The 18,265-nt window shown below is 35.6% G+C and overlaps 1 protein-coding gene across 1 annotated transcript in view; it reads left to right on the forward strand.

Moving 5' to 3' along the window:
- Nucleotides 1-18,265, forward strand: part of cv-2 (crosveinless 2-secreting protein) — a 47,080-nt gene that overhangs the window by 6,204 nt on the left and 22,611 nt on the right. Inside the window, exon 2 of the mRNA XM_076113283.1 lies at nt 13,950-14,145. Coding sequence (XP_075969398.1) covers nt 14,034-14,145 — 112 coding nt within the window. The 5' untranslated portion in view covers nt 13,950-14,033. The remainder of the gene's footprint in view (nt 1-13,949; nt 14,146-18,265) is intronic.

The raw sequence follows: 18,265 nt of genomic DNA on the forward strand, positions 1-18,265 counted from the left end.
AGCGAGCAATTTCACTGAGCGTTTCTCACGAACACCCGGCTAATTAAAGTTTACTCGAGTACGTGTAAGTTAAGACTATCCTGTTGAGCGTGTACGAGTACGACGCAGTTAATACTTACAGACATGTTTACTACTTTCTTGTTGAACGAACCTTTTGAAAACCTCGTACAGTTATAGTCACAATTTAGTTTGAGCTTAGACTGTATTCGCCGACAATAATTATTACCTTTCAGCCATCCGTTTGCTTAACTGACCGCCTTTCGACTTATCCTAATTATGTGCCTCGCTAGTTGCATAGACGGTGGGGCTAAATGTTGCCTTTATGCGATGTCAGCGCTACAAAGTAAGAAGATGCAATGAAAAGGAAACTTATCGTGTAAAATAATGACTACCTATTAGATTTAGTAAGCTTCGATTAATTTTAAGGAACTTGAGAATGTATAAGAGAGAAGTATAGGTAAGTTCAGATAGGTTCAGATTGTAGGATCTAGGGAAAATATATTATACCTGTCTACAGTGTCTACACTAAGCACTAACATAACGAAAGATCCTTGTGTATGTTTCTAGGAGGTAGTCTTTTTAACTACTATCTATACTAAATCGATTTTAAAAATCTTTAGCAACAAGAAAAGTAATAATATTTTAATAGGCATTATGAGTCTAGATTTCTAGAAGCTTTACGATCCGAATATCGTTTTTTTAGGAAGCGTTTCATATTTTTTTGGCATAGACAGTAAGTAGATGTCAGCAGAGAATAATGAACTAGATACATGATAGATTATAGTAGTTAGCCATTAACCACATTTTTGCTAATCATCGTATTAGTCGAACTTATTATTATTATCTGTGTTCTTGTGTAATATTCTGGTAATAAAAGGTCAATTAGATTCTATGTACAGTCGGAATTATAAGACGAAATAACAAATTTCAAGTTCTTTCAACTTTTTATGATGCAATAAGTACACGATGTAATATCACCACGTACCTATAAGGTATTAAAAGATTCTATTTTTCCACCGATTTTTGTTCTTGCCTGATCCGATAATCCGTCTTAATGGCTTATGTGCACAGTGTACTGAACATAATCTAGTTGCTACAGAATACTGATTTGTGCAACAGATCCTGGTCGTGCAGAACAATACATCTACCTTTATCACACGTGGAACAGATTATGACAGGTGTACCTTTATGTCAACAGAATACGATGATGAAATACCCAAGCAATTCAATTGGCAAAATACTACTTATCGATTCACGTCAGTGCTTAGGCGACGTAATCATATCATAATCAGTAAACATTTAAAGAATTTGCTTATCGTTTAGTCACCCTGATGAGGAAATGATCACAAATAAGTACAATTGTTTTAATAATCTTAATTGCTTGATTATTGAATTCCATACAATAATGTCTCCTAGTGATGTAACCCCAGATAACATTATTTATAATACAGGTAAATAATGCTATGACATATCGGTATATAACATTCCTACATATTACTTTTAATCTGTGTTGTATCGATATTTTATTGGTGATATTAGTTTAAAGGTTTACATCATGTATAAATCATATTGTTACCTACTTTTGGATGAGCAATGAACTGTTGTTATGTCTTTCTTCTGTATTAAGTAGCACGTGAATGTCACTAAAAATGTAATAAAAGCGCATTCTTAAATAATATTATGAAGAAGATTACGGTATTGATCCTAAATCTGTAAACATGGTTTGCACATACTAACACTATGTTAGTTTAACGTTGTCTGACCTAAAAACAGTATTTCACTGTTAATGTCATCGACAAGTAGACGAGTATACAAAGATCACGAGGACCCATCGAATTCGACGCTCCTATAGATAAATCGTCAAGTCCCACGGCCTTTGGCTCTTCATGCGGCGAATACTTTTCAGCGCCTCATTAAGCATTATCGAGGCCATCTCGCGTTTATCGCGAGTACATCGAACAACATGCCCACTACACTGACGTAGCAATATGTTCACACTACTTCATACAGACCAGACCGTCCTCTCCCGGACCTTTGCCAACTTGAAATATAATAATGCATTACTTGTCCACTTGTCCCATTTAAAATATTTACGACGTTTTAGATATACTTCATGATTAATACACTTTATTCATAAGAAGTTTCGAACATAAGTCATTCATTTTATTTTAATTACAACTTGAATGAATAGTCGGCGACCCCCCTTATCAGGAGTCAGAGTGGCGAGTGTTGGGCTCAATCCGAGTTTATGAAGTTGTGCAACTGTAGGTACTGCCGCTACGTAAATACGTATGTATTGATAATTATAGTGGAATATTACAACGAATTTTTCATTCAGAATCATTCCAGATTAATGACTTTGTGTATGTTAATTATTTTTGTTGAAGGATAAAATAATGACGTTTTAAATATAGCCAGAGTTAACCTTAATTAATTAATTACAAAAGGAAAATCAGTTGAGGATATAATTTGTTATCGTTTCGTAGAATGAAGGAGGCCCACTTCCCCATAATAATATTTTATTTATACCTACCGACAAAACAAATTTAATACAATTGTATTAATAAAAAAAATACGCACATGAACTTCATTAAGGATGAATAGGTACAGGAATTTCCCTATAATTTATTATAGAGGTATTACAAAAAATAATAATATTATTATAGTAACCCAAATATTTCAATGCGGTTTATTACTAGCTTTTTTGAGGTTTATACCAGAAGAACCTAAAGATATAACCCTTGTTAAAACCGAAATTGTCAATGTAAAGCATTACACATAATTTACGTATTGTCTTCATTTTGTCTACATCTCTTTTTCTTTGGTAAGTAAATGATCGCGAGTTCAAACTTATGAGAACAGTGGTCGTTACTTAAACACAGTTTATCATAGCTAGTATCTATTAGCACAAACAGAGGTAATCTTGTAATCTGCATTACCCAACAGATTTACAGTACAATTCATTGTGGTTACATGTTTTAATATTTCAACAAGTCAAACAATTGATAAAAGAATGTTAACTCGGCGTGTAATTATCGTTCAATCTGTAGTGCGTTATGTTTAGCGATACATATTACACTAAACTAACGCGTTTAAAATGTAGGTATTAGGATAGGGTTGTTCAAGCTGAGTTCTAAAAAAATTCATTATAGTTCTTTGTGATTTGAAAATCGTATCTACCTATATCAATAAAAATGAATCGCCGTATGTGTTGCTAAGCGCAAATCTCAATAGCAGCTCAATCATTTCGTATTATCGTATTTGTAAAATTTTCTTTAAGACACGGGAAAGGATTTTATGGAGAGAAATGACCAAAAAAAATTGCAAAGGAAATATGTGAGCGTATTTGTGTGTGCTGAAGTTGAGTACTATTATATAAATGATTAGGAATTGTGGAACAAAAATATAATTTTGAATAAATAGGGTCCTATATGCTATGCATGGTAAGAGACCCGTGTTATGTCATGACACAGGTGACGCCATAGTCAACTGTGGTGGCTATTATATGGTTGCTTTTAAACTGAGATCATAGAAGGATAGATACATTGTATTCTCAATTACAGTCACAATCAAGACATAAATACAGATTACTGAATACATCATCTAAATTAACATACAATAACAAATCATTCAACACAAAGTTCAGTTATAAGAAATGTATTTTCTTCTATTATACATACAACTACTTATATGCTACACACAAGAGGAATTGTTGCAGCACTATTGCGGTAACACACCGCGATATTGGTATGGTGAGACTCGGTGAGAGTGACAGCCCTGGTTTCGGGTAGCTGGCGACAATCAGGCTGCGTGGGCACTATCGCACGGCGCGAGGTCGACTCGCTCACCCCGATATCGTCGCCCGCCTCATTAGCTCTATTAATAATTCAACTCATATCTCAACCCTATTGTTCTGCCAGATTATTTTCCATTCGTTAACTATACGGTATATGCTATGCAACTTTATTATCTCTTGTTACATTTTGTTGCTCGCTCTCTGCAACTTCTTTGTTTTCGTATACAAAGGTATTGCCTTTTTTGGATGTGGTCGCGTGAATGGACGGCCGGTGGATTGCGATAGACCTTTATAGGAGATGTGACAAGTGTTTACTACTCGTACGTATCGTGCAGTGTCTGGCTTTGTGTTGCACACGATACTTTTATGTAGAGACTCTTGTCTTGCATTCTTTACTGCTGTATTCATACAGTTTCTCTTTTTACAATTGAAAGTTGTTGTTATATCATGCTTTTAGTTTGCACTTACAAATTCATAAATCGATATATTTTGTTTTTGGAGAGATAAATGTTTGTGTGAGAGATAAACGTAAATAATGAATAATACCTCTTAGCGACTCATCGAATGCTCTTGACATTACAAAAATGTGTCCGAATAATAAGCGTTGTTACATAATGCTGGGTAGGTATAGACTATGTAGATGTCAGGTGATAGGCTAGGTAGGCGTGACCAGGTGAGAGGGCGTGGCAGCACACCCCACACCCGCCACTCCCACTCCTGAACAAATCGATGACGACTTTCTCAATAACCTCCCATATTTGACCTCTACATCATCTTAGCTACATATCTACATTATGTACCCCATATTAAATTCCATATAATAAAATGCTTTTATTATGTTCATAAAAAATAAATGCATTAAGAATATCAAAAATGTATTTGTTGTTATCACGCAGTCAATTTTATTTATTTACTATTTACATGAATACAAAACAATCAAAAGGAACTTTTATTTCGTTACCTTATTGGGCTAATCTGTATAGAAAATCTATTAAAATAGATTTAATAGATTATTAATTATATCGTATTGTAGGGATTTATTATAACAATTAAGCCTGACGCTTATTTATGTTCCATTTCAAAAGTACTTCTCTGCTCTCGTAATTTATTAATTTTATTACTTAATATTTTAATAATTAATAACAGGTCGTTAGATCTAAGACACTAAACATTTTGCTTTGCGAGACATTAATATTACTGCTTGAATATGCAATTGAAATTAGTCGTAATAAATGTAATTGGTTCTGTGACAAATACTTTGCATGGCATTTAAGGAACTTTATAATGGACTCACTGGACTAAATGTCACGATAAAACGCGTTCGTAAACAAAACTTGTAAAAGTAGTAGAGGATAAAAGAAATACGAAGTAAATGAATCAGATGCGAAAGGCGGAATGACAGTCGCAATGCAACTTGATATAAAGCAACGTCCAATGCATTTAATATGCCATATTCATTGAATGCAACAATCACTGTTCCAATCAATCAGCATACAAACAATATGTTTATATCCATAGGACTTTATTTCTCTAATTCAATGTAAATAACTTGAATTCTATGTAGATTTTTACAACTTCCGCATTCAACGCGAATTCCAAAAGCCTGATTGAACAATGAAGAATGGCAAACCGTTTTATTACTTACTTATTTGATGGTTTGATGTTTCAATAATAATTAACGAGGCGAATTATTAAAATAATAAACAATTGACCTTTGATTTTAAGTATGTTTGTAATTTAAATTCTTCGCGTGATGTCTACTGGTTCTAATAAAAATATAGGTACTCATTAGTTTGGAGAGTACTAAAAAATATGCTTCCGCATAGTTGGCAGTATATTGACCACTTGTTTGTCTATTTTCGAATTCTGATGCCTAATAAAAACAAACATTAAATCATTTTAGATTTGGATGAAACAGCCTTGTCATTGTCAACAGATTGACCGTTAACAAACGGCTTTGTCTAATTTTCGGTATCTTATTTCTAGATTAATCTAACCAAAGTGCTTCGCACACTTATATGAGAATAAATTTAAGGTGATTTTTGCCTCAAAGCTTGAACCTCGTCCTGAAAGTATATAAGAAGAATAAATTTCTATGCTGTAGTATCTAAAAATTTGCCATAATAGATACTACTATAGATTGAATTGATTGGTTGTTGAAAAGCACACTACCGACTGAATGATCAGAGAAGTACAAGGCTTCAGATGTTTAAACTTTTAATGCATAAGTAGGTACACCAAATCAGACCTTATTTCTATGAGTTGGAACCTCTTTGCTACGATCCCTGCACCTGACAAAATATAACATTACGTTCATGCGTAACATAAGGTTATATTAATAGGTGGGATATAATACACGTAAGACCTTAATGTTAACCCCTCACACATAATAGCATTGATCTATACAATCATATGAATTAACTAGTAGTATAATAGTATTATGTTCATTGTTAATGTCTGCTTCTAACAAATGACGTACACACGTATAAGTAATTTGTAATAGGCTTTACGTTCAATGCGACAATAGAATCTACCAACAACGTGGAGTATTTCCTTGTGTAAATCACTACTACGAGTTCCTGATCATATCATAATTATTGGGTAAAGTATGAAATGTACTACTATTACAACAACGCATAATGGGTCTATCCCACTAGTCCCGTTGAGTTGTCCCGTGACGGGACAACTGGCACTATTTTGTCCCAGTTGTCCCGTGGCGGGACAAGTGACACTGTTTTGGTGCCAGTTGTCCCGTTGCAGAAAAATCACGGGACTAATGGGACAGACGGAAGGGTCAAAACAACTGGTTCCACTGAGTTGTTGTGTGACAACAGGTAGATACTTGGTACTTCGGTAAGATAGCAGATGATAAATTGTACGCTACTCTATGTAAACTTTAAATTCACAAGAAGTTTTTTTACCATTTGGGCTTTTCACTTTATAATTAAATTGACAAGAGTGTCTATATCTATGACCTTCCATACCATAAATTTAAAATGCATATCCGAAATTCCCTACTTGAAAAAACATAATATAAGGAAACTAAAAATATATTGTTAACAGCCCCTGAAACAGCTCAAACACTCAAGTCAATTCAACATGTACCTAATGTAATTTCAACTTATCTACTAGAAATTAAGTAAAAATGTACTACAACACAACGTATAACGTCTGCTATCTTACCAAAGTACCAAGTACCTGTTGTCACACAACAACTCAATGGAACCAGTTGTTTTGACCCTTCCGTCTGTCCCATTAGTCCCGTGATTTTTCTGCAACGGGACAACTGGCACCAAAACAGTGTCACTTGTCCCGCCACGGGACAAGTGGGACAAAAAAGTGCCAGTTGTCCCGTCACGGGACAACTCAACGGGACTAGTGGGATAGACCCCGCATAATGTGTACCTGTAGACCTTCTAACTGGAAAATCACTTCACACCAGCTTGTATCTCATATTTTATTGTGGAAATTTTGCAATGAAAAATAGAAGTTATTAGCTTCCATCGGAATTGTAACCACAAACATACGTTTTTCGGGACATAAAAGTATCATGATCGTTTTTCGTATTTTTGAGCTGAAGAATGTGACATACAATATAATTACTACTCTTTATTCCCATAGGACCAGACTGACTCTACATACTGCTTTAAACAAATATTCTAAATCCTTTTACCACGGTGATGAATGGAATGTATACTTGTAAATGGTAATGAAATACAGCGAACGTAATGACTAATAGTGATCTCCGTGAGCGCGGTACTTAATTGTCATTGTATTGTATTAAAGTCGTGAGTATGATGACCTGTCTCAGTAATGTGGTCTCGAGACTGCAGTCAACACATCCCGGTGTTTGTAGACCCACTTAATGGACATGTTGTGTTTCGGCTGTTAATTCAATTAGTGTCCATCCCGCCTCGCCAATCAACGGTACTCATTGTTTTTACACCACAATGAAATCTTGTGCTACACCGAATAGTCCATGATTTCTATTTTAGGGCCGCTCGTAAATTAGGTTCTTGGAGTGTAAAATTGAAACAGATATGCATAGCCTCTCAGGAAATACCCATTCGCACGTAGGTACGAACCAAATTTATCTTAGATCTACAAACAAAAGGTAATTACGGATTCACCTTCAATATTTGCTGAAGATAAATCGCAGCACAGTGGCATAATGATAATCGCAGTATTAATGAGAGTATAAATAACTTGGCCACAGTACGGGTTCTATGAACGCGAACATTACGAACCTATGCGAGTGGAGTTTTTGGACGCATTAGTAACAGGCGGTCAGGTGAGTTTTTCAGACTTTGCTTTAAAAATAATGTCTGTTCGTGATAAGCGAGATTATAGAGCTTATTAAGGCAAACACGATATTTATACACGTAGAACTGGTATCGGTTCTTTAGAAATATGGAACCACATACGTAGGTACATTGTTGTCGTATTATTTGTCTTATTAAATTGTCGTCACTACTTTGTGTACTTAATGTACATAGAGATTATTATCGCGTCATTAGGAGATATTCAAACAAAAATACAAAGGATTATGTAAAGAGCGTTATATCAGGTTAACGTCTTTGGAGAGTTGCAGACGCGTCAGGCTTGATTGGTATACGACTTACGAGGCAAAATGAGGTTACGATGACGTTTTCCTGCTACGGAGTGTATGTAGGTGTAGGTATTATTTTACCGAGTACTGCACCCTGGAAGTGTCGCCCTGCGATCATCGAACCTGCTAAGAAAAAACCTGATCTTGTTTCTCTCCGCTTGTACAGTTAGCCGCGGAGCATTAAGTAATCGGAGCCGAGAGCGACGAGATAATGTTGCGCACGCGTGAAATATATCCGAGCGTTTTTATTGCGACCGCGTTCCGCTCCCGGACTGGTATGCGCGTGTCTCTGCGCCGAAGAAATTCTGTCGACGAGTGGTTTGCCTCACGGCGACCTTGTCGCGCACACGCAGCCTCCGCCCCCCTCCCGCGCGGTCCCCGCCAGCCAGCGCCTGCGTCGCCGAGCCGGGCGCTCCTCCGTTGCTGCCTCTGTGAAAGTAGGTGACGGAGCTCGCCGCCTGCTGCGGTGCCACCCGTCTTCACACTCGCTCGCGGCACTTGCGGGCCCTACGCCCGATTTTAAAAGCGGCTTTCTAAATGTTCTCGTATGTTTGTACCTGTATGTTACTGCGTTAAATATATGGTCAGTCTACACAGCTGTCACAGAATGTTATGTTGATAGAGTCACTCGGCTCTCTTGACTTTATTTGCACGTACGGCAACTTTACACCAATCTTATCGAGTTAAGACGTGACGGATAAGCTAAGAACATTTGTATAATTGGTCTAGTACCATTAATAGTCATAATATTGGACTACTCTTATAGGTATGACAGACTTTCAGCCATAGCTTAGTATAACTTGGTGACATCGATTTGAATTGAGAGTTCCTAATAAGTTTTTCACAAGATGTCATGAAATAGTAGTTAAAAGTCAGTTTTGTTTAGTTAAGCTTGAGGAATTCTAGTCTGTACTAAGACTGAATACATACAATACAAACCATCTCTCTTAAAATAAGCTTCTGGACATCGTGAAAGCTACCAATGATAGAGCCGAATATGCGAGTTAAAGGGAAACAACCAATTTCGAGTAGCAACCTCATAACACGATTAAGAAATGTGTATGTTCTTGTGACGAACAACATACGAAATGTTCAAGGTATTTTTATCATGGATAGATAGATAATATAATTGATATAATTATGTACATTACGTCGTCGTCGTCTGGTCGGAATATGGCGAGGGTTGTTTGTTCACCTTGTTATTAAGTAGGTGATTCAGGCCTGATTGCTCTTATTTAATGTCTAATCAAACCTCAATAGTTCTTGAGATCGAGTCGGTAATGTAACACAGTTATTACCTTATAGGGGCACAATGTCGTGGAAAAATAGCATTTTAATTAGGTATATTTATTCGCTAATACTAGTCTCATGAATTATAAATGCAATTAACCGTAATCCCTAGCTTGTAGAGATTGTAGGATTTGTAGGTTAGTCAGACTTTACATGTCGCATGTAAAATTTATTTTAATTCTGCCCGTTTATAGGTACTCGTATGACTTTATGTTCTTAGTTATGATGTTATCAGTAGCACAGAGTAGAAAGGACCAATATTGAAGAAGGACGATAAAAAATAACTAGTTAGGATTGTTCATCTTAAAGAATTAAAAAGCGCTTTATTTACACGTGAAAAGGATGAGCAATATTTCCAATGAAAACGAAAATATTTGAGAGTCAACAGTCGATAAACGTCTCGCATTGTGCTCACAATATTGAATATGAATAGAATGCAGTTATTAAGAAGTGGGACATATTTGTTGATAAGTTCTGAATTCAGGTCACAATAACAAACATCAATCATTTTGGACAGTTATTAGGGAAAAGATTAGGGTCTACGCGACTAACAATTGCTGTTGAACTGATGGACTATACAGAATTCATCATTGGGAAATAAGTTTTTGTTTTGTGTCATCAAGAGAAAATTATAATAATGAGTTACAACTCAGAGTCAAAGTCACGGGAAGATGATGTTATAATCGGTTACAACGAAATAAAATGTGGGACTTTCTTTTTGCAACAGTTATCGGTAAGCTGGTTGCACAACGTGTTCGGAGAAACATTCCATTGTGAATAAAGTCCGCGTATGACAGTAAACAAATTCAATCAAGTGCTTAGCACGGGCTTCCAGGATTCCTTGCGCTTACTTACTCGACATCTCTTCGTAGAACCTGTGGTCTCTCAGCCTTTTAGTCAGTTGTCTTTACATTTCTTGCGCGACTGGTCGACGGCTCTCTGTGATGCTTTCCAACACACAGCTACGTGCCATGTCTACAGATTTGAAAGTTAGTACCACTATTATAACATATAATATCAATATACATGTGACGAACAACATGCGGCTGTACAAAACCCAAAGTCTAGTCAACAACCGAGCTCATACAATTTATCGTACGTATTATCTATGATTAATGTAAGTTAAACTGTGAGCAGTCATTAAGTAACAAAGCATCAGCGATAACATTATACTCGCTAGTATGCTAATAATGTGTTTGTTATTCTTATATCAACTTAAACTTTTTATCGCTTCTATTGTCCGATCGGTATTTTCTCGATTAACAACGGGATGATTGACATGTTGGACAAAAAATAAAACAATACTAGTAGCGTATGCGGTCGCTACCGGCTTTTATCTGAGATTCTCGGAGACTGTTGCCATTGATGTGTTTTGTTGGCTGATCTCCTCGACTCTTCGCAGAAACTACTGATTAATATTGTCGTCACTTGTTCTAGTTTCTTAGAAAACTAGCTTCATTCTTAAGCTTCAATCGAATAAAATGCTACTTATTGCACCTCTACGATTTTTTACATGACAATTTTTTCTGTCGCGTGAGTTCCTGAAACGGTAATACTGCTGAGTTATGACGGAGTTAATCAAAGTTTTTTGTAATTAGCTGAGGTATGCAACATTCAGCTTTTATAAGTTTAGATTATAATCCGAGCCGAATGAATATTACCGGTGCGTTTTCTTTATCATTTCAATTAGGATTCGTTAACTCGTTCCGTGTTAATAAAGCGTAGCCATGTTTTATTTGCATTCTACAAAAAGTATACTCGTGTTAAGCGATTCAATTACGTTTTTATGTATTCTTTTTGTAAAGTGTGCCTAAAACGCATTACCGAGGAGGATCTGGAACCGGAACTAGCGTAATTGACAATAAAGCTGTGACGAGATTCTCTGGGCGAAGGCGAGCGTCGATCGGCGTGGCCACTCGACTCACTCGAGCGCCGTGTAAACGCACTTAATATGAACCACTTTTTGCTTCACTGTGTTATTATTAATGAATAAATGCTATATGTCCGAGTACTCGAGGTCAACGTACGTGCGGAATGCTGTAAAAAATGCGTTAAGGACATCAGCCCGGCATTCTATCAACTGTAAAACCGATGTTCCACTATGCGCGGGGTCATTAATTCTCTCATTAGCTACGAATAATTAATTAGTCCGTGATTGGCGGTATATATTTGCTGTGATGTAATGTTTTGTGTTTCGGGAATTCCGCGTAGCAACAAACACGTAATACTTGATCATGTTGACAATACACGATATTCAAATATTTCTAGTACTTACTTGTGTGGAATTCCTAATCTCTCTTTATCTTCTCAGACAGTTAGAAATGGAGATAAAAATATGTAATTTAATGCACATTATTATTTGTATTATCAGAGCTTAAAATATTAATCTAACGATATTATTACATAATATATTTACACTAGGAGATTACCTTGGACTTATAGAATTATTAAGATTGTCTCATAAATATTAGGTTATTTATTGAAAATAATAAGGCATTTATTGATTACATATCTTTGCAATTACATTCCTTACAGTACGAGTACGTTCCACGTGTCTAAGTGGTGTGTCGTGACGTACAACAGTAAATAAACATTCAATCAACAGTCATGAAGGAAAATATAGTTGATGTGTTCTATGAATTTGTCGTCTAAAGTTAAACATAATGCCATCAAAAACATTCTGTAAAAACCTCAAGTCTCGCCGTAAAAAGTTGTGAGATCGATATAATACCAAGTCGATTAATCTATTTAGTCTCTACTTAAAGGACCTTCTGTCTTAAGTTATTACGTATGTTATTATCATGCCAATTTAAAAAAAAATACCTTTAAAACAAAAAGACCGACCTGGCCATCGCATGATTTAATTATTAGTATGTATCACACTACACAGCACGACGAGAAGTTAATGCTCCTGAAATGTTAATGGCGAATTTGTGTTTTCTTGCGATGACCAAGTCGATGTAATTGTTTTAAAGGTATTTTTTTTTAAATTGGCATGATAATAACATACGTAATAACTTAAGACAGAAGGTCCTTTAAGTAGAGACTAAATAGATTAATCGACTTGGTATTATATCGATCTCACAACTTTTTACGGCGAGACTTGAGGTTTTTACAGAATGTTTTTGATGGCATCTCACTTCTTTTTGTAGAGCGAACATAAGTCCAATTTGTATGGAAAGACGTTTTTTTTTCATAATTCAACATATTTTCCTATGGGAATGTTGTTCAGTTTCATGGGCTAAACACCCTTATCCACCCTATACCCCCTCCCCCGTTATGTCTCATATAGTAGGTAACTATTTACACCTATTTATTTTATTTTCTACTGTAATAATAATTCATTAACTGCAAATGTAACCTTGTAATCTTATACATTTATATGGGATTACAAAGTTATTGTTGCAGTTGGTGTATTTAGCAAACTGGACCGAAATTAGAAAATATTAAATTTTTCCCATGATTAAGACACTAAACCCTATTTGTATTCTAAATTTTAAGCTTCTAAGTCTGCTAGAAGTACCTTAGACTTTTGATGATCGGTGAGTCAGTGAGTCAGTGAATCAGTGAGTGACAAAATTCAAAATTTTAACAAGTTGTCATTCCTAAACTACTGGTTCAAATTGACTGAAATTTTAAATATACCGTGTTTATACAATGACTAATTAGTTGCTGAAAATCCAGGCTTCTTGTTTTATCCACAACGAAATTATAGGGGTGTCAAAAATAGCCCGAATTGCTTCGAGAAAAGGATGTTACGGCCGTGCCGCTTTTTTTTTGCTCGACTTGCGGGGGCACTTCCGTGCCCCCAGATAGAACATTTCTGAGGAATTTCCTTATAAATGTTTACTTTAATGTCTTAAAAGCTCATGGATAATACAAATAGAAACATCGGTGTTGTTCTTAGGAAAACCTACACTCTTATGATGTTTCGCCTGCTCTAGGAAGTCGATTGATTTTTGCAAGTTGATAGCAATTTTTTTCTATTAAATATTTTGCAGAGCTAACTGAAATTACACTGAGCTTATACTTACTATATTAAAAGTACGACTTCGTCATTGTTATTTACTTCAAAAACGTAGCCAACGCGGAAAGCGTTCGAAGCAACATGGTGCTGCAGAGTTTAAACCATTTCATCCTATTCTCAATAGATGATACTTATGTAACATATGATCAACGATAATTATATTTTTTGTTAGGTCAATCCTGAAAATGGAGGAGATTGTATAAATGATGTTGTTTGTTTTGTTGTAGGTGTTGCGCTCGTGTGGCGTGGCGCGAGAGTGTGATGCGCTGCGGGCGGGGGTCAGGTCGCCGGCGCCGCGAGTAGCCGCGACCATGCGGGACCTGCGCACTGCCCGCACACCCGCCGCCGCCTTACTGCCGCTACTGCCATTACTGCTCATCACTGCCACACTCTCCGGTGCTGACTCCACCTCCTCTGTGCTCAGTATGTACCATCTTATATCCGTGGCTAAATCCGCATTAGTGCTTTTTGTATAAAATAGTACCCTCTGTCTTTTCTCCAGCATATACGAGTACCCTCACCCTACCAAACAATCAAGTATTTTAGGGGTTTATTTCTGTAATAGCAGCTTGACATATTTGCCCGTGTTTATGAAAGCCTGGGCCGGTGTACACTGATACCTATGTAGACAACACACCGTATAGGCATGAGTAGAGTCTAGCCTACTCCTTAAAAGGTAGACAAACTCACTTGAGAGTTGTAAGAGATTAGACCACTTCAGAATCATGTAAGTAGTCATTGTCACTAATACCAATAAGTTTCAAGTGTATCCCAGTGACGTATCTTGCGAAGGTTAATTGATTACCTCAAACTCCATAGTTGCAGCTGAAAGTAAGCTACAATCCAGGATTGATTGATATAGCTCAATTTTCACGGTACCTACACTTTACCTGAAAACACATACAAGTAGAAGTTGTACTGAGTAGGTAGTTTACACAAATATAACTTATTAATTTAAATTAAAAGTATGTTTAAATATACTTATATGCCAATGCAAACGTAGTTGCAGGTATAAGCTTCTTTATGATTGAAAAGTCAAAACTATGGAAACCAAATTCCGATCATTGGAATACTACAAAATTGTGCAAATTAAGTTATAAAGTAAATTTTTTAAATTTGTAGTTGACAGGTGTACCTACAATTCAGCTCAATAAGTTATATTGAACTGTTTGTTTTGATTGTAAATAAGAACGTTTATAACAATGTATAAGGTAACAATAAGGTTCGACAGGTCGGTTGCATAAGGCACGACAATCGGTCCGTTGTGAAACCGCGGCCGTACACCGTTCTCACATAGATCACACATTCGTTCGCCTCTCTATAATGTGCACATGTTCTTTATTGCTCGACTAAAACCTATCAACTACAAATACTTGTATTTTCAAACAATCTTCGTGTTGGCTTAAAACTTAAGAATGTTGTTTCATTACGATTTTCTTGAGAACTTTAAGAACTACTTTGAGTAAGGATTATTTTATCGTTATAAATAATACAATTTACCTACCTATCTTTAGTAACACAAGGAATTTGCTTCGGTTAAAACGAATCGTTACACACTTTAATAATAAACCACTTGGCAACAAGAGCTTTCTGCTTCTATGATATATTACGAAGCAAAGATTTATTGACAAAAAATTTAAATTGACCCACGAAATGAAATGAGTCTTAGTGAAATAGAAAAACAAAATTATATGAGAGAGAAGATTGCGGGCTATTTGTCATGAATAGTTTATTATTTACGTAATATACCTCCACAAGTTCATTAGGCTTATATTCAGAAGCCATTGAGATCAAATTGATAATGATAGTCGCTTTCAGGGCGAGTCGCCGGGAGCTTACATGAATAGGTGCTTACGTTATTATCCTGAGGCTTAGTTACTATCTGCGATCGCTGGCAGGAACAACTTTCTAAAAATTATTCTCATCTAGTCACCATTATCAGAATGATCGATAAATGCAGTTTAATAATTATAATCAGACGTGACTGCTTAGGTATCGCGATTATTTAAATACCTGAAACGGGGCAATTAAATTTCACGTAAAATGTTAAAATTACGGTATATTTTCGTTATTTGCATAATTTCTTGCCACTTTCCGGTAATAATATCACTTACTGGTAATCGAATTCCGCTTAACTTCTCGCTAAACATAAACTTCAAGAATCATGATCGCACCAAAATTTATAAGGAAAATTAAAAAGTAATATTAATTTTAACAGATTTTATGATTACTTAATCTGGTTTATTTATATTATTAGCACTTAATGTTTTTATTTATGCTACTTGGGAACACCTTTCGGTTATATAAAACTTATATATCATCAAGAAACCACGAAGCTTTAAAATTTAAATGACCAGAAGTAAAAAAAAAACGTTTTTCATAACTTGAAACACATGAACATACAAAAAGGTAATTTACGTAATGGACTTACAACAATTTCGTAAATCAGAAGACCATTTTTCTTTCATTGATTGTCATTGAACCCAATTCGAAAAGTTTTATTTCATCACAAAGATCAATATAATTGCAGTATAGCATTACATTGAGAACTCAAGTCTGTATAAACAGTGAGTAGCGCCGCTATCCTATTAATCCATCGACGTTGATACAGATCAATGGAGCAATTATCCCGACATACACATGAACAAGCTGATTAAGGAAGAGCCGAGGACAAGTTCAGTGTCAGACCACGACATTGCGCCACGACATTGATGCGCGATTAATATTGCTTATCTATCAATCGTTATCTACACTCATCTAATACATACTGAGGACAGTCGTGACGAGCATTCGACTTTGTTTCAATCGATTGAAGTGTTTCTATCAATTATATCATCAACCGCTTGCCTTCTTATATGGAAGACGTCCAGACCAAACGTGAATATTATGGACAAAATGATTGTAATTCACTTTCATCCTCTAAAACCTTTAGATCACGTTTTTTATATGTTCCTTATGTGTAAACAAATCAAAGCCTTACAGCAAGTAAGCTTTTGAAACTGTATTAATTAGTTATTTAGCATAGACCCTATGTTGAAAAGTATCCTTTGGAAGTGCTAGTATTTTTTTATGCCTTAAAGATTATTGCACGATTAATTAGTTGAATATTTATTTGTTACTAAAGGTTTAACAATTATTTAACTACATACTTGAATTATCTTCTTAATTAGTTAATTTATAGTTTAGCGAATATTTATAAAACAGTTTACCTTGAGAACTGATCGTTGCCATGAGATGTGATGAAATGTATATAAGTACATACAGTTTACGCTCACGAAAATCTATAAGGCATAGTTGAATGTGTCGTACACACACAATTGGGTAGAATGGATGATTCATTAGTTCTTAATGAAGACGATATTTAGAAACAATGCAGCGATATCTCTGGATTAGACGAACATATTCTGTTAAAAAATAAAGCACATTTAAATATTAGCGATGATCGTAGTCGAGGACGAGTAAACATTTGGTGTGGAATTCTCACTCGTAGACGAGCATATATTAATTACCTACAAAAATATTTACGCGGGCCGCAGGACAGTGCGACCGGTGGCGCCCGAAATGGCTACGTAATAAGAATGCGGATCCGTGGATCTAAATCAAGGTAACATGTGATCAGACGGCCACGACACCGACACTGAGACGCAATGTCGATGTCATCTATACGAAATTTGACGCGATGATACGATATTTTGTGACGATATCGTTAGATTACTACGGAGGCTCAAGGGACTTTGTTATCTCTAACATCTAACTGATTCGGTAAATAACATAAATATCTATGATTGTATTGTATACTTATCGTTATATCGACATCAGTTCAAACGTATGTTATTGACGAAAAAAAATGTATTTTCTCAACATTTCGTTTATTTGTGTTATCGTCATTGTCATGCTGCGGTGTGTTAGATGCATTCAGATAATTATATGCAAGAATTATAGTCGTAAGAGCACCGTTGTTATAGGTTCCGATTCCGTAGACAGTATTTTTATATCGCTGTTTCAATAATAGCTCTCCAATTACATTGGAATTTGGCATCACGAAGGACGACAACATTTGATTAAGCTGCTCTATCAATTTATCTCTTCTTTGCTATTTATATTATTTACAATTATAATCAATTTGCTTGTCGTATAGTTTATGGCAGTGATTCGGTTGTATCCTTATTTGTATTGTTGTACTTGTTAAATGTGTGATACTGATTAAATATACACAGAATAACATACATATTATGTAACTATAACGGTACCAATTTTGATAACGTAATATAAAATAGTTCGTAGTATCGCAAGGCCACTTTAGTTTATATCATTGCTCTGATTCTCCTTTTCTGCATTATCATTGCCTACACCCGTAAATTGAATTGGTAGTTACCTCCAATACAGTTGTAAAATAAACTTGCTTTGAATAACAACCATTCTACTAGGTTTGAATTGCAGCATATCTATTATAGCGAATAAATTGGCATGTATACAATGGTCAGTGCAACTCGGTGCATTGCTATATAGGACAGTCGTTTCCCACGCGAGTTGCTTAAACCGC

The sequence above is a fragment of the Anticarsia gemmatalis genome, chromosome 4 (genome assembly GCF_050436995.1).
Source record: "Anticarsia gemmatalis isolate Benzon Research Colony breed Stoneville strain chromosome 4, ilAntGemm2 primary, whole genome shotgun sequence".
Classification (NCBI taxonomy): domain Eukaryota; kingdom Metazoa; phylum Arthropoda; class Insecta; order Lepidoptera; family Erebidae; genus Anticarsia; species Anticarsia gemmatalis.